Here is an 18,447-nt window from a genome sequence, read left to right on the forward strand (position 1 = left end):
CATAAAATCAGTTACTAACAGAGCTGACTATAAGATAACCAGCTTTATTTTATGCCTTCTATAGGTACAAGGACAGACTAATGATAACCAAGCCTATATAGCAACAGTCTATTGATTCAGAGGTCAGACTTTTATCAACCTCAGTGCTATAAATAAAATAAAAACAGCACTGAAGAAGTATCCATGTAACATCTTCACTAATTATTATTGAACAAAATTTTCTTCTAATCTGTCTTACTGATCCTTATTTCACATATAATTCTTAATCACAACTTGAAGTTATCTAATGTTCTAATTCATAGGACTAGAAGTTACAGATTAGAAAGGGAGGCAGAGAGGGAACTATAAGAGTCCAACACAATGAAAGTAAAAGTGACATCTGATAGCCTGATGTAAAAGGAGAAGAAAGAAAAACTGAGAAGTACAGAAATGTATTATTGCAAAGCATAACAGATGTTCCTTGTGATGACAAGTCATAAAGAAGAGATAAATTATACTCCTTATCCTGCCTAAGGTCCTATTTCAATGTTTCATCCCAATGGGGAGACTGACAAGATTATAGCAGTGAGTTAAGGGAGAATAAAAAAACATTTGATAACATGACTTAAGTTTGAGAAGCTAAAGAGGCCAAAGCCTCTGAGGGACACAGTAGGAAGAGCTCTGAGCCTAAAGTCAGTCAGAAACACCTGAGTTCAAATCCAGCCTCAGATACTTACTACCTGGGAGACCCTGGACAAGTCACTTAAGTTTTCTCATTTGAAAAATGGAGATAATAGCATTTACCTGACAGGGCTGTTGTGAGGATAAAATTAGATTATTTGTAAAATACTTAGCACAATGCCTAGAACAAAGTAGGCACTAAATAAAAGTTTGTTCTTTTCCCCACTGTATATATATTTTAGCATTTTTTGCCAAGCTTTCAGTACAGTCTCAGGAACAGACTAAGTATATTATATAAATGCTAACTTAGCTGAGAATGGCAAAGTTCATCACCAGGAACTTACAAAAATCCATGAATCAAAGAAAAATTTAAAACAGCCCTCTGTTCTGATTGTTTTCTGCTGCCTAGTGATGGTAGTGGAAAAAACAGTGGCTGATGCTAAGACTGGAACAGTTTTCAGATAAACTATAAATATTAACTGTAGCTAGTCTAAATGTGAACTATTTGCTAAATGACTAACAAAATAACATGTTATTAGAAGATTTAAACCACATCATATTGATAATTTCAGAATAAATGAAACTAGGAGACAAAAGGAAATTGTACCCAAATGGAAGGATCACTCATGGATCCCTGAAGAAGCAAACTTAAGGAGTTGATTTCATTATATACCCAAAGGTAACAATATATTTCATTTGATGAGACACTTTACCATACTACTATGTAGTTAGTGGTCACGATAACTGCAGTTTATGTATCAACATATGTTGCATATGATGAGAAAACAGAGAAATTCTGTGAAGATATTTCAGACCAAATAAATACACAATTTGATACAGAGGAATATCAAAGCAAAAGATTAGGACAGGAGAGTGTAGTGAAAAATATTTGATAATATAGCTTTGGTAAATTAAGGAGGCCAAAAGCTTATAGAATACTCAGAAACCTCATGATGATTAAACATGAATATTTTCCTCAATAAAAGTAAGCAGATATGCATAGATAATTTTCTACTACAGTTCATATTATTACAGCTGACTATAAAGTACAAAGAATACAAAACCATTGTACTTAATGTTTAAGGATTATTTTTATAGGCTTTTTATTAAAAAAAGCATTAACAGTCTTATAAGCTCTACTTCAAGATGGAGTACCTCATGCATATATTAAGGTCATACAAAATTTTTTGACAAAAGTAACCACAGATATAATTGATTAAAAATATTAAGCAAAGATGAAAACAGAGGTACATGCTTGTGAATGGTGTTTGCCACTGATAACTGAGAAAGTATATAAGTTTCGGAGGAGATATTCCCTCTAGGTAGTAAGATTCCACAGATGTTGCTATGTTCAGATGATATTTTTCTGATTCCATCAAAGCCCAGAATGTTATAGGTTCTCCTGAAAAAGACTCATAAATATTCAAATGATTGGCCCAACATCTATGCAAGAAAAACTAAAATGATGAAAAGTGTTTATTATCCAAATTATGCTATGTAGATAGGTGCCCAACCATTGAATCAAAAGATATACGTGGTTTTTTTGTGTGTATATGTGAATATGTATGCATGTGTGAATACTTATGTAGGGCTCAGAAAGGAACAAAACACGAGGAAACATAAGGCAGGTTGTTGCATTTGGGAAGCTGCTGTGTTTTTAATTATCCTAATTGCTGCTCAGTGAAAAAAATCAATTTTTCCCAAAACAAATCTTTTTCTTAAAAGCTCTATATAAATACAAATCTGAGAATACTAAAACCCATAAGGAATTAAAGTTGCAGGTGACCCAAAGGACAACAGATGCAAACAGACTGAAGCCTCTTTCTAGCAATGGCCTCTGTGAAAAAAATATTATCAGAGATATCACAAGGAAATCTATGATTGGAAAGGAAGAATGTCAGTCAGAGTAAAGGTTAACAGATGGAAACACTTCCTCAAAAGACACATCTGTGCAAAAATGTTTGTAGCAATCTTTTTTGCAGTGTGGCCCATCAGTTGGGGAATAGCTGAATAAGTTATGGCACATGAATATAATGGAATATTATTGTGCTATAGGAAATGATGAGTAGGCCAATTTCAGAAGCCTGGAAAGGCTTACGTGAACTGATGCTGAGTGAAGTAAGCAGAACCAAGAGAACACTGTACACAATAATAACAAGCTTATGTAATGATCAACTGGGATCGACTTGGCTCGTTTCAACAGGGTGGTGATTCAAGAAATTCCAATAGATGTGGGATGGAAAATGTCATACTCATTCAAAAAGAGAACTATGGAAACTGAATGTGGAAAGAAGCACAGTATTTTCCCCTTTCTTTTGTTGTTTTCTTAGCTTTTTTCTCATGACTTTTTCCTTATTGATCTGATTTTTCTTGTACATCATGACAAATATGAAAATATGTTTAAAATAATTATACATATTTAACTTATATCAGATTGTTTGCTCTCTGGGGGAGGGGAGAGAAAAATTTGGAACACAAAAGATTTACAAAAATAAATGCTAAAAACTATCTTTACTTTTGTTGAGGAAAATAAAATGCTATTTAGAAAAGAATTAAAAAGAAAAAGAAAGAAAGCACTTCCTTAGGTATCCTCAAAAAGTAAAAAGCCTGAGCCTAGAGAAATGAAAACTAAAAAAGACCTGAATGGGTAGAGATCTGTACCAGTAGAGGAAATACACACATCAAAGAGCTCAGAAATCTATTTTAAGTATCTTCTAAGTAAATAAGTAAGGAAATAGTTAATATTTTTTAGAGAAATTTCCATCAAAAAAAAGAGTTATAATTTGAAAAAAAGTTCTCAAGTTTGTAATGGTAAGCAGTTATGTGAAATATCTATTTTCTGATAATGATGATAATTTTCTGATGACAATTAAATTAGGTGTTACCATAGTTATACATGGTTTTGCACTGTAAGCAAGTGAATATTATCTTAGGTAATCTAAGAATAAATGCAAAAATGAGATAAGCCAATCAAGTTGTCAATTTAGCTCCTCTTACAGATTGCTTTATAGAGAGAAATAATCATGTGTTTTAGGATTTTAGAAACATATGAGAATCTGTTTTTGCCTGAATTTAATAAGATTAGATCTGCATTTTTTTCTTTCTATTAACCTTTACTGGACTCTGTCTTTAATTACTCTATAATAATGATAACTTCATGTCCTTTAATCTTTCTTATAAATTATTATAATTATTATATATTAGCTTAAATTACACATACATAAATTTTAAAAACATTACAGCACTTAATTTTCTCCTATTGAAACACATGGTCAAATTATCATATCTTGACACAAATATTTAGTCAGATTGATACAATCTATAACATTTACAAATTTCCCCTCCCATAACTTATATTACTAAAGTGATTTGAAATGCAAATTAATAAATTTGGTAGAAAAAATACCTGATGTGGAATTTAGATTCTGAACTGGATGGACTTTTATATCTTGCAAACATCCAGAAATTCTCCTATTCTTCATCAAACTCCTACTCCTACCAAAAATAAAAAGCCAGAAGTTAAGGAATTAAATTACATGTTATATTCTTATAAAGCATCACTTTTTCCAAAATAAGCTAGACATTCTATTTCATCAAATATCCATTTATAGAAGGAGAAAAAGGAGGGAAAGAAGGAGAAAGAGATGAAAAGAGAAGAGGAGGACAAGGAAAAGGAGAAAGAAGAGAAAGAGGAGGAAGAGAAAATTTCAACAGTTAATTCTAGATCATATATACCAGGGTTCTCAAACTACAGCCTGCGGGCCAGATACGGCCCACTGAGGATGTTTATTCGGCCCATCGGGTTATGGCAAATTGGCTGAGGAGCGGAGACAGGATGTGAGGTTTTGTTTTTACTATAGTCTGGCCCTCCAACAGTCTGAGGGACAGTGAACTGGCCCCCTATTTAAAAAGTATGAGGACCACTAATATATACTAATGAAGGAGAGTAGTAGATAGGCTAATATATCAAATAATTCTGTAAATTATTTATGTTGGCTCTATAATAGATGATCTGTCAAATTCTTATTATCATCACAAAATGTTGCCATTACTATATACAATATTCTCCTGATTTTGCGCTCTTCACTCAGCATCAGTTCATGTAAACCTTTTCTGACTCACATGGCTTAAGTCTTTTCACCTAAGTTTTTTTCTGAAATCTGCTTGATAATCATTTCTTATAGATCAACAATATTCCATTGCACTCATATACCACAAGTCATTCAGCCATTCCTCAATTGAAGGGCATCCCCTCAATTTCCAATTCTTTGCTACCACAGAGAGCTGTTCTCAGAAATGGTTGAATCAGTTCACAAGGGAGTAACTTTTAAGTGCTGTCTTATTTTAATGTTTATGAATTAGAAAAAAAGCTTAAAGTCTTATTAGAAGAATCAAATATATTTTATGTCCTAGGACTTATAAATTGGGTATTTTTGTTTGGTACAATACCCTTTAAATACCTTGATAATTGAAAAGTACCATATTTATTTGTAAAAAAAAAAAAATTGATTTGGGGCCTTAGCTTTTATCTATGATAAACCTTATCTATGAAGTTTTAGCTTTGTACCAATGTTTATAAGTGACCAGCAAACTTGAAGAATATTGGCATATAATGAAAATACTAATAGATTCTTAATAGTGGCACTTCTATCTGAGATGAGATACTATTGTTATGCCACAAAGCAGTTTTGTCCAGTTGAGTCTAAATTTGATATGCACTGTTGACAATTAAATGTAAATTCTATCTTCTAGTTGAGTAAAAAACTAATTTGAAAGGACCTTGACTTGGAGCTTCTTTATTTTTAGTGTAAACATAATTTTAATAAATTAGTTTTGGAACAAAAAAAATTTTTCTGATTTAAAGTTGTAATAGTATTTATTATATTCTATACCAAAACTAGCCCCTAAGAATTTTATTTTTCTTAATCCTTCTAATGTAGGTTAATAGATTGAGATATAGAAAGTACCAAAAAGGTCATGTTTTTAGACCTCAATTAACAAGAGAAACATTTAGATTTAACTACCTTACATTTGGGCAAGTTAGTTTATCTCTTTGGGTCTCCATATCTGTAAAACACTTGGATTAAGCTCTTTGATTTCTAAACCTCCTTCCATTTGTGACTTTGACTTTTTGTTTGATAGGAGATGAAATATGATCCTATTGCCTCAATGAAGGAGAAAGGAAAAGAGGCATGAATATTCCAAAGCAATGGCAAAGAGAAATGCTCACTCTTTTCCCCCTTCTTCCAATATACTGCTTCAGAATATGAGTTAATTTTAACATTGAGTGTACTCTAACTGCTAAATTCTCAAAAGAATTACAAAATATTAATATAAAAATTTGCACTAAAATCAGTAATAGTAAAAAAAAATTGCAAATCACATCATAGTAGATTGGCAAAAATGACAAGAGAGAATAATCAACATTAAATGGGGTTGTGAAAATATAGGGACACTAACTAATACATTGTGATAGAGCTGTGAACTAGATCAACTATTCTAGAACACAATTTGGAACTATGATAGGAAAGAATCTTAAATGTCCATTAGCTTTAACTCAGAGATTCTACTATTAGTCATTTGATCCAAAGGTCAAAGTTATGAGTCTAATTCAATGCAAAGTAGGAGCATTTTTTGACATAATGAAGAACTGGAAAAAATACAGATGTCTATCAAGAGAGGAATGGATATACAAATTGTGATATATGAATATAATGGAATATTATTGCCCCCTAAGAAATAATAAATATCATCCTGCAGGATCAAATAAGCCTTGGTTCTCACAACTCATCAGTGCCCTCTGTCCTTCTGACTGGAGGGTAGAGTCATGAGCCCCCAAAATTAAGGTGTTAAGGAGGGGGCCCTTTTAAGCTTCCTTTTATGTGTTGTTTTCTTTCATTAGATTGTAAACTCCTTAAGGTCAGAGACTGTGTTTCTTTTTCCTTCTTGTATTACCAAAGCTTAGCACAATGCCTGGCATATAGCAGGCATTTAACAAATGCTTGTTAATTGGTTGACTGAACTGACAAAAAAAATTTTTTAATGGAATCAGATAGACAACACACAAAATAGCTACAATATCAATGGAAAGAATAGCAACAACAAAATTGAAACTAAAGGGGGTATGATTAGGACAAAATTTGGCCTCAAATAAGAGAGAGAACTTCATCTCCTTTACAGAGACAGGAGCCTATGGGTGTAGAACCTTGGATAGGCTGAAAACTTGAATACTATATTGGTTAATTGCTAAGTTACTCCCCCCCCCCTTTCCTTTTTGTTCATTCTCATAAGAAATTGATCTCTGGGTGGGATCATGGGAAATAAGGGTAATTAAATAAAAATCAATATAAAGAAAAAAAAACAGTTGAAATTGCAAAGTAATAGAAATACCAAAAGATACGCCAAAGATACAATTTCAGATGATGCTAAAAAAAAATTATTTTGAAAAGCAGAGACCATTAGTCTCTCCCTTATAGAAACCCCCCCCCCTGAAGAGTGAATTTTCCAGTGACCATAAAGGGTCCCCAAACTCTCTTTCATGATCATTCTTTTGACAATTACACTTGTTTGGAATACAATTAGCTCAATTCATAGGTATAATCTGAAGCTGATGCCAAGTAACTGACTGGGTAGAGGATTGTACTCACAGAATCTTGGAGTTCAAAAGGCTCTCTGAGATAAGATCTAATCTAAGAATATCTGGCACATTTTCATTCAGCTTCTGCCTTAAGATCCACTGCCTCCAGAGGTACCCTTGGATGTTTTTTAGACATTTCTAATTGTTAAGATGCTTTCTTTCATACAAAGCCCAAACCTGCATATCTATAAATCCCACTAGCTCTAACCTCTTGGGTCCAGAGGAATAAATTTAATCTCTCTTCCACATGACACCTTGAACTATACCAGGACTTATTAGATTCTTTTCTGTATCACCTCAGTTAAGGAACTAATTTATAAAATGGCCCCCAGTTGATGGAAATAATTTTTCTTTGAAATCCTTCACATTGCTTCTAAATTCTCCTATGGTTTAGTTACCGAAAAACACATATCTATCTGGAAACTTTCCCCTTATTTTAAGATGGGCTTTATCACCCAGATTTATGATTTTGAGAGTACTCATATTATAATCGATAGTACTTAAGACTCTATCACTTAATAATATAATATAATATACAGATGCCAAGTTTTAGAGGAAACTGAACTTAAAATAATAAGTATGGTTAATCTTTAGTATAACTAAACCTAGATTTAGGCTGGGCCATATGACTTCATAAAAGCAATGAAATGCCATATTTTTGTATTTTACTTCAACCTGAATGGCAAGCAATTTAATACTTAAAATTGATTACTATAATTTGATCAGTTTTATAATAAGCCTCATGAAATATGACCAGATGGCACATTAAAAAACAAAAACAAACAAACAACAAAAAAAACAACAACAAAAAACCCCACCTAGTTCCTTTAAAACAAAAGAATACTTTGTGTGTAGGGTGAAAATATGGTATTTACCTCCTTCTAGAAAATGAAGAAACTGTTGTATTTGCTAAATCAGGTTCCCATTCATCTTCTGGATCATAAAAGATATCTTCACTTTTAACACTACTATTATTCTAAGAAAAAAAAATAATTTATTCTGATTAATTTTTCTCCCTTAACTTTTTCTTCTAGTCTTTTTCATAGCATATTTCCTGTCTTTTGGTCATCATTTTTATTTTCCTGCCATTGGAATCCTGAATTCTGGCTCTGAGACACTAAGTTTTTGCCTTCAGTCAAATGAATCAGACCTCCACATAACTTTCTGATCATCTCTACATTATGACACTATTCCATCTCATCTCCCTTGTCAGCTCCTTTTTATGTCATCTTCTCCCATTAGAATATGAGTTCCTTCAGGGCAAGGCTTTAATTGTTTGTATTTGCATTCCTGGTGTTTAAAGCATAGTGCCTGGCACATAGCAAGCACTTAACAAATATTTGTTATACCTAATTCCATCTATCTCAACCAAAATCCCAATTCTACAAATGTAGCCCTGACATTCTTACAAGTTATAAAAGGTTTTATAAGAAGGAAAATCATACTAAGTGTTTTAATCCCTTTCTAAGTATAATATAATTAAATTAATTAATATTAAACTTTTTTCCAAACAAAAAAAATTTATTAATATTCCATACCTCATAAAGTTCTTTCATTACTGCAAGCTTAGATTCAAACTTTTCCAGGCTCCAGAAAGTTGAGATTCCCAGTTGAACATTACGAATTTGAACCTGAACAAAAGGCTCAATAGTATTTCCTTTGCTTGGTATATCATGCCTGAATGGGGAAAATAATAATAAAACACCCCTAAAAACATAATACTTTAGGGAACATTTTCTTAACTAGAATAAAAAAATTCTTACAAAAACTCTTCTGTAATTATTTATGTAATAGCAAAAAAAAAAAACAAAACAAAAAACCACCAAACTCAAATATGAATTATGTAAAGAAAAGTCTAAAATACTGCACAAATTGCTGACTCAAAAAAAATCTCAAAAGACATCCTATTTTAACTATGAGAAGATGTAAATTAACATTTTAGATTCATAATTAAATATTCTAATGGATCTATGATCCTGCCATTTTGGAAGATTCCTCCAACACTGGAGAATACAAGCCAACCATCAATACACCTCTTGTCTACAGTCACCCATAATTTCATCTAAAGGATCCACTCAACCTGCTGAGGGAACCCTCCTCACTTTCCCTCAGCATTATAACAGAACTAGAGGAATGCTGTCAATCAGTCAACACTTGTCTTCACCCATGTGAGCAACATATCTTTTCTTCCTATAATATTTTTCCTTGTTGACATCCTTTATTCCTGTTCTACCTCAGAGCCCCTCATTGGTTATACATTACAGCTTGCTCCTACCCACCATGGGATGTTACTTTTTTTATGAGTTAATACACTGCTTCTTCCTAGATCTTCCTATGAATGATTACAAAGTAAAATGAAAACAATTGTTCTTTAAAAATATTTTTTGTCAGTGCCTAATATTTTTATGTTTCATTGATTTCTGGATATACCCTTTCAATTTCTAGTAAGTCATTGCCTACAACATGAGATTTAAAAAATAGTTCAGTAAAACTAACACACATCAACAATGCCTCATAGTAAATACATTATTTCACATTTGGAGTCCCAATCCCAGTTCTTGTGGTTTTTTTTTTAATTTTTTTTTTGCAAGACATTTGGAGTTAAGTGACTTGCCCAGGGTCATATAATTAGTAAGTGTTAAGTGTCTAAGGCTGGATTTGAATCCAAGTCCTCCTGACTTCAGAGCCAGTGTTCTAGCCATTGTGCCATCTAGCTACCCCTCCCCTCCAATCCTTTAATGAAGAGAGGAAAAAACATTTTTTCACCTATTCTCTGGGACCAAGATTGGTTATCATAATTACACGGTAATCAATTTTGTTCAGAACAGTTGTTTTTTAACACAAATCTTGGAAATAAAATGCTTGCAAAGATATTTCAGTAATACAAAATGTTACTGACCAGTAATAGAAAGCTAGTTCACCAGTCAAATCTCCTCTAGATTAACATGGATGGTTTCCCTGCTAATCCTCATTATGCAAAAATACTTTGCTAATTACCAATGCAAAGTGGGGTTATAGTCTTCACAAAGTTTTGGTATAGTTCCTATACATTAAAATATTAGGAATCTTTAGTTAACTGAGAAAACACGACTAAAGTTGAAAGTTGGAAGGAGGGTTGGCAGGGATAGAAAGCATTTTATAAGTAAATTAATATTGCATCACTCACCTATAAAAAACATAACACTTTCTTAATTTGTTGCTAATGGTGTTGGCTTCTTGGATCATCATTGAGAGCTTCATGAAATTCCAATTAGGCTGAACTAATGTAAAACATAAATAATACAAAACAAAGTAAGAATAAGTAAATATATTTTTTCTAAGAACAGCCAAATTTCCCAAAAGTTACTAGAATTTTGAGGTAATTACTAGTAATAACTGATATTTATATAACATTGCACATTAAAGTACTCTATATGCATCATTTCACTTGACTTTCATAATCCCATTGCATATTACAAGTACTATTATCCTCATCTCATAGAATAAACTGAGAGCTAAAATGCTCATAGTCATACAGACAATATGTTCAAGAAGCTGGATTTAAATCCAAATCTTTCCTATTCTAATGGATTCCCATCCATTATACACAGTGCTTCTCTAACTCTATAATGTAAAGGATATGGCTGAAAGACAGATGTATTTAGATCCCTTTGCTTATCTACGTAAAAGTTATAGTTTCCTTAGTAGAACATGAATAGCTTGTAAGCAAGGAGTCTTTTTTTTCTCCATTTCTTTTTTTTTTTCTATATCCTAGGCATTTGTACACTGCCTTACACATATACTCATGTTTATCAGGTAACATACATAGCTTTACATTAAGATAAATACCAATATTCTCCATCACTTACTTGTTAACATCTTATCCTTGTTATTCCAATTCTGTTGTAAACTCTGTACTTCTTTAACAATTTTCTGCTTCTCAGCCTCCAAAGCTTCAAGAATCTTTGTATGCCGAACAGTATGATCTTCTAAGGCCTAAATAACATCCATTTTATAAGTCCATTAAAAAAATAAAGCAAAAAATACAAACATACTGACAACACATACTTCATGATTAAACTTTGTTTTGTAACATTTTATCATGTTAATTTAAGTTATAAAATTGTACCAAGTTACCTATATTTCTGTTTCATAATAAAGGCATTAAATTTAATGGAATAAGTTTAATTTTTTACATCTAAAAATTTTGGTGGAAAGTAAAAAGTCTGCCTACAAACATATGATCAGAAGCATCAGTGATCATGAAAAAATATATCATTTCAGAGATTATTTTAAGAACATCTTTTGCATACATCAATTTCTTGCCACTCATATTACCACCACTATAGTTCGGACCAGGCCCTAAACACATCTCATTTGGACTATGAATTGGACTCCCAACTTCAAACCTACCCCATTTCAATCCATCCTCCTCAAGGCTTCCAAGTTTCTTCCTAAAGCAAATGTCTAATCATGTCACCTCACCCAATTCCTGATACAAATTATAATGACTCATTATTTTCTCTGGGATCAAATATAAACTTTTTTATTTGGCTTTGAAAGCTCTTTATATCTAGTCCCTTCTTATTTTTCAAGTTTTAAATAAATGACTGCCTCCCCTCCACAGACTTTCTGTCCATTAATTTAGGCTTCTTTGCTGTTCTTCACACGCAACATTCCCTTCTCTGTTTAAAACTTTATAGTGGCTGTCTCCCACGTCTAGAAAACTCTAAAACTTTCTAAACTCTACCTCATGGATTCTTCAGTTTCCTTTAAGATTCATCTGAAGCACTATCTCTTCCAGAAGGCCTTTCTAGTTTACCCAAATGCTACCTTACAATTCTATTCCATCTACTCTTAATATATCTTGCTGATATATATGGTATCTCCATATAAGAATATATGCTCCTTTGTGGCTCTCTTTAACACTGAGATGATTTGGACCAGTTCCACTTGTGCAGTGATGAAGAGAACCTTCTACACCTAGAGAGAGAACCATGGGAACTGAGGGTGGAACACAGCATAGCATTCTCACTCTCTTTGTTATTATTTGCTTGCATTTTCTTTCTTTCTTTTTTTTTTTTCCAGTTTTTCTTCCTTCTTGATCTGATTTTTCTTGCACAACTGGATGGCTGTATGTATATGTAGACATATTGGATCTGGCATGCATTTTGGCATATTTGGCATGTATTGAACTGTCTGCCAAGTTGAGGGGGGAGGAGAAGAAGGGGAAAATTTGCAGCAAGGGGCTATGTAGGGGTCAATGTTGAAAAAATTACCCACACATATGCTTTGTGAATAAAAAGCTATAATAACAATAATAATAATAATAATAATAATAATAATAATAATAATAATAATAATATATGCTCCTTGAGTGCCAGAACTGGTTTTTTTTTTACCTCCCTAGAGCTTAGCACAGAGCTTTATATGTAGTAACCATTTAACAAATGCTTGCTGATTGATAGACAACATGAAAAAATTCTAATCTATCTAATCTAATCTAATCTATCACAAAATAAATTTTGAAGACAGATATGATTTCATGATTTTCTATTAGAAGATATTCTAGTACTATTAAGGTTTTTACCAAATTATTTGTATTTTAGAGATTGGTGGCAAAAAAAAAAAAAGGCAGCATCTATGAAAGGCATAATATTCCTTAGTTATTTAGATTATTTGGAATCTTTGTCAAGTAGTTCAATTATGCTTAGTATTAGGAAATAAGATTTGCTGCTTTCTGCTTTGAATAGAGAAGAAAAAAATTAATTGCACAGTAGTCAGTCTATCTAACTAAACCTTACCTACTGATTCAAACCTTAAACTTTCCAAACAAAAATAAAAGATGGGGAAAGGGAATGAAAAGATCTATTAAATCTAGATGAAAATGAGAAATCATATGAGAAGGCGTTATAAAATCATACTAGTCCGTAGAGCTATTCTTAATGGCTCTGTCCTTCTGGATCTGAAAACTGAAATCTAAGAACAGTACCAGAAAGAAGGCACCTACGAGAACTTTGGCAAGACAAGAAAGAACTTTTTTATTTGTATGCTTGCATTTTTATATCTCCTTGCAAATCTTTCAAAAACTACCTTCTTTCAAGATCCTCAAAACAGGAAAAAAGGGCTAGTGTTTTCATTATTATTAATCACACAGACTAGTTATAGATTGGAAGTTACCTGTTTTGTAGCCAAAGTTTCCATTTCTAATCGCTTTTTATTAACATGGACTTTCTGTTCCAGATGCTGTTTTGCTTTTTCTAATTCCTGTATTTTGTCATTAGCCTTCTGATTATTTATTTCCTGCATTTTCTTCCTTTCAGTTTCTTCTTTCTTTATAAAGAGGAGCAACACAACCAGAGCACGATGAATACTATCTTCCAAACAAGGATCCAGGCCCAGCAAAAGGATCATGGGTTAAGAAGTAGAAGACAGAGTACAAATCCTAGCTCAAAGACTTTGAGTAAAGCATTTAAGCTCAGTGGCCTCACCTTCCAATTGGATCAAAGTGCCTTTCCAGGCCTAAGAAAGCAAAACCTTAGTCAACACATAATAGACTTATGTTTACTAATGGAAAAATGACTATACCAATATAACTTAGAATAAAATTTGGATAAATATCTATAAATAATTATCAGTGATTTTAACTTTTAGGATCTTCCCCTTCAAAAGGGATCTGTGGCATTCCAGAGTGTCAGACAGTAACTACTAACATAACTCTAGCTACAAATCTCAGAGTACACATATTTTTTGGCATTTTTTTTTCTTCTGCTTGCAGGAATGACTTTGTCTGTTGCTATTATTCCTGTGGCAGAAAAAAATAAAAGTATAAAACCTCTTGCCTCCCACACTCATCTGCCCAGAGTCCCCAGCACCCACATTCTAGATGCTGATTCCATCAAACAATTAGCATGAAATTCCAGTAAAGACTAAAAATAAACTAATGCTGCTTTTTCTTTTCTTTTTTTTTTTTTTTTTTTTTTTTTTTTTTTTTTACCAGTTCTGTTTCCAGGGCTTTTATTTTACTTTCATAGGCAGCTCTTTGAGAAGACAGTTCTTGCTGAGCCATTTCTTTTGCAATTTGGATTCCTTGCATCATTTCTTCCTTAGCTTTTAACCGTGCCTCTTCTATTTCTGCTTCAAGTCTATAAAGTAACAAGAAATTATAGTATTCATTTTATGGCATTTCTGTTTGTCATGGAATAGTTCCAAACTATGGTCCAATGTTTCCCATTGAACAATTATTTAAATTTATCTAAATAAATTAATTATACTTGTTGTATAAAAATGCAATTTTATCCCAGGAAGAAATTTGCTTATATTCCTTAATATAAGGATATTTTAAATAGAAAGAAATTGATGATGGTTGAAGTAAAAATTCCATATGGAAATCAGTAACATCAGTGTCAATTTCTGGTTGTAACTTAAGAAAATAAAACTTATGAAATGTAAAATGTAATCCTCTAATTCATTATATTTCAAGTGACCTATTAAAATTTAGTTTGATAGATAAAAACCATATAAAAAACAATTTTAAAGGACTTAGAATTTGCTTTCTTGCTTCTGTATGAAAAAACAGGCTTTCTTCTTTTTTCAGTTTTAATAAAAAGTAAAGAAATTAAAGAATAAGAAAGCCAGAGGCACAAACAGGGTCAGACTTTCTTAAAGACTCCCCTGGATAATAGGATAAGTCTGCTTTAAACCAGGGATGCAACAGAGTATATATATATATACATATATATATATATATACATACATACATATATATATATTTATCTAGAATATCCTAATCAAATCTTCTAAGGACTAATTCTTTTTGACAGCTACAGCTATTTCTACTGCAATAAAAAGGGACAGGAGGGAAACCAGAGAGATGCACATATAGAAGCAAAACTATTTTTAAGTCAGGGAAAAATTATGCTTTTACCAACTAGCAGAAAAAACTGATTAGATGGCTGAATGATGTATCACTATATACTTAATGTTTACTTCTGTGCATACAGAATCTGACACCTTATACTATCAATAGTAATACTTACTGTGATCTCTGAGCCATAAGCAATTCATTTTTTGCAAACTCAAAATCTTTTGGACTATCATTTGTAAGAAGAGACCCACAAAATGATATTTTTCCTTTCTGTACTTCTACTGGATGATTAAATCTAAAATAATGATCTCCACCAAGAATGACACGATCGCCCTAAGGGGGAAAAAAAATGGTACAGATTTACTAAATGAGATAAAGGATCAACTTAGAAAAATAAGGAAGAGTAAATCATGTTCAATAACTTTATAGTTTATCAAAAATTTAACAGCAATGTTAACCTTTTAGACACAATGTGGATTTCAAACACTTTGTTCACAGAAATTAATTTTTTGCATAAATTAACTTACATGATGCAGAATGGTAGATTCTGAAATATGTTTTCCATTTACATATGTTTTTGCATCTCCTAGTGGAATAATACTGACTGTTCCATCAAAATTTTTAATAATACTATTAAAATAAAAAGCAAAATTATTACAAGTTTAAGACACACAAAAGGGAAAAGAAAATAGACTTTTATAATTATATTTCTCCTTGAGGAATTAAAATTTATGCTTAATGTCATAGTCAACATATTGTCTTGTTATTTTAAAAATATTTTTAATTATGATCAGCAAGAAAAAAAATTAGACCCAGTTAATATCATACACAAGAAACAATTATGTCATTAGCAAATTAGAAAACTAGGGTTTATGGCAGGGCTCACTATCGACATTCCAAAACATTAGTAAGATCAAAATCTAGATCATTTTCAACATAAATATAAAAGTTTACAAAGTTAACTATAATTTCTTTTAATTAAGGCCTTTGGTGTGTATATATATATTTCGCCCCCCCCCCCAATAAACTAAGTTGCACAATATTGGCATGGAAGAAGAAAGGGTCATGGTGATGGGACAGGTTGGGATGGATCAGACCCAAAGATGCAGCTGAGGGCCTTGTTTCCCCACATGCACTGAGAAAATAAGTTCTCAAAAGCAAATGATGGTGAAAATGACCTTGATGAAGAGCAAAGAGTTAAATGAGCAGGAAAATGAACTTGAAATGACCCATTCCATCTTTTTAGCATGATACCATATTAAAAACAGGTCTGTATATTGCAAGAAACAAATTTGTTCCTTTTATTTAAAGGATATCTTTCCTAGAATATTATTGTAATATCTTTGTAAAACATACATGAAATTGTACTATTCATGTATAGAAGATAGTACTCTAAAGCAGGACTTCTTAAATTTTTCCACACATCTCTCCCTTCTACCCAAGAAATCTTTATATGATCCCAGATAAATGAGTATATAAAACAGGTATACAAACCAAACATTTACTGATAATAAATCATAATTTCACAACCCCCACAATTTAGTTACAAGACTCCATTTAGGGTTGCAAACCACAGTTTAAGAAACTGGGCTCTAGAGAACACTAAACAATACTTGAAAAAAAAGAGACAGTTGAAAACTGTCTCCAATGGATTAGTTCTCCTATCATCCTCAAAAGTCATACAGGGATTCCCAAGATAATAAAAGATGAAAAATGGCACAGCTGAAGTATGTATATGTATATGTAAACATTTTAAACTATAACCATTTTATAGCTTTTTAAAATTGAAAGTCTCAACAGCTTAAAATTTTTTTTCAAAGATACTGTTTTTATGAAATAACATACCAGTGATCATCAGCAATTAGCACCCCTGATAATTGAATATCATGATCTGAATTTGGTTTGTACTTCCCAACAGTAGTTTTTCCTTCTTTTATCATATAGAGTAACATCTCTGATAGTTGTGGATCTTCATTGAGATTGACAAGGTTTGGTAAGCGGTTATCCATTTTGAATGTAATTCCTGCTTTCTAAGTAAATTCATCCAAAAAAAAAAAAAACAAAAAAACAAAGTAAACTTAATCAGATATGACAATGTTTAAAATTGTTTAAAAATTCTACCTTTTGAGCTGCAATCACATGTGTCTAATTGCCTATTAGATAAATCAAATTCCATAAATTTAAGATGAAACTCATTATCTTTCCCCCAAATCCACCTTTATGCCAAACTTTTCTATTTATTTCAAAGGCATCATCATACTTCTAGTCACACAGGTTCAGAACCTTCATGTTCTTCTTGATGTCTGACCAAAAGCCAATCAGTTGTCAATTTTTTTTTTTCATTTCTACCTGCACAGCATCTTTCAAATACATGCTCTTCTCTTCATCACACAGCTACCACCTTATTTCAAGTCCTCATAATCTCTTGCCTGTACTATTTCAATGACCATTTAATTGATCCTTCTGAATTCCATCTTCCACATAGTTACCAAAGTGATTTCCTCAAGTATAGTTCTCTGTCTCTGTCACTACTCAATATTCTCCTTTGGCTTCCTAATGCCACTAGAACCAAAAATAAACTGTTATTTTGCTTCTGAAACACTTTCTAACCTTAATATACAGTTCTCTCCTTTCTATACATTACGGTCCAACAAAACTGTCTCTCTTATTATTCCTCATATATGAATTTTCATATATTTTATACCAGTAATTTAATCCCATTTTCCCTCAGCCTTTTAGCAGAAAAGGCTTTTCTTCTGAAAAAGCTTTCATTTCCTTCAAAAGCTGTTCAAGAATCTACCTCTATATGAAGCCTTTCCTAATTCTCCCAACTGCCACTGTCCTGGCCCTTATATTTATCTTGTATATATTTGTTTATATACATGCAGTTTCTTTCTCCCAGCAATAGCAATTTCATTTTTAATCTTTATAGCCTAAGCATAGTTGCTGGCATATTATACACACCTAAATATGTTTGTATCCTAAGCATAGTTGCTGGCATATTATACATACCTAAATATGTTTGCTGATTTAAAAACCTGAGTACTAATATTCTTCATGAAACTTCACAATAGAATAAAAATATAATTTATTTATAATCTTCTCCCTTTTACTTCTTCATTACTCTTAATGGCATCATTATTACCCTGGTTATCCATTCTAAAGAATCCTCAAGTTATTTTTGACTCCTTTTTCTCCTAGAACTATACTAACCACCACTGCTACACCTGACATATCATATTGTATCAGTTCTTCCTAACATCTCTTACATATTTTCCTTCCCTTTTATTCCCATTGTCACTAT

The 18,447-nt window shown here is 32.0% G+C and overlaps 1 protein-coding gene across 2 annotated transcripts in view; it reads right to left on the minus strand.

Annotated features, from left to right (window-relative positions):
• Window positions 1-18,447, minus strand: part of KIF14 (kinesin family member 14) — a 58,876-nt gene that overhangs the window by 18,751 nt on the left and 21,678 nt on the right. For both annotated transcript variants that reach the window (XM_074308717.1, XM_074308718.1), the window contains exons 15-24: window positions 16,989-17,173; window positions 15,671-15,773; window positions 15,316-15,476; window positions 14,274-14,421; window positions 13,457-13,609; window positions 11,146-11,272; window positions 10,464-10,557; window positions 8,836-8,974; window positions 8,173-8,273; window positions 4,067-4,155 (exon numbers count right to left, since the gene is read on the minus strand). In XM_074308717.1, coding sequence (XP_074164818.1) covers window positions 4,067-4,155; window positions 8,173-8,273; window positions 8,836-8,974; window positions 10,464-10,557; window positions 11,146-11,272; window positions 13,457-13,609; window positions 14,274-14,421; window positions 15,316-15,476; window positions 15,671-15,773; window positions 16,989-17,173 — 1,300 coding nt within the window. The remainder of the gene's footprint in view (window positions 1-4,066; window positions 4,156-8,172; window positions 8,274-8,835; window positions 8,975-10,463; window positions 10,558-11,145; window positions 11,273-13,456; window positions 13,610-14,273; window positions 14,422-15,315; window positions 15,477-15,670; window positions 15,774-16,988; window positions 17,174-18,447) is intronic.

This window comes from Sminthopsis crassicaudata, chromosome 4 (genome assembly GCF_048593235.1).
Source record: "Sminthopsis crassicaudata isolate SCR6 chromosome 4, ASM4859323v1, whole genome shotgun sequence".
NCBI classification, from domain to species: Eukaryota; Metazoa; Chordata; class Mammalia; order Dasyuromorphia; family Dasyuridae; genus Sminthopsis; species Sminthopsis crassicaudata.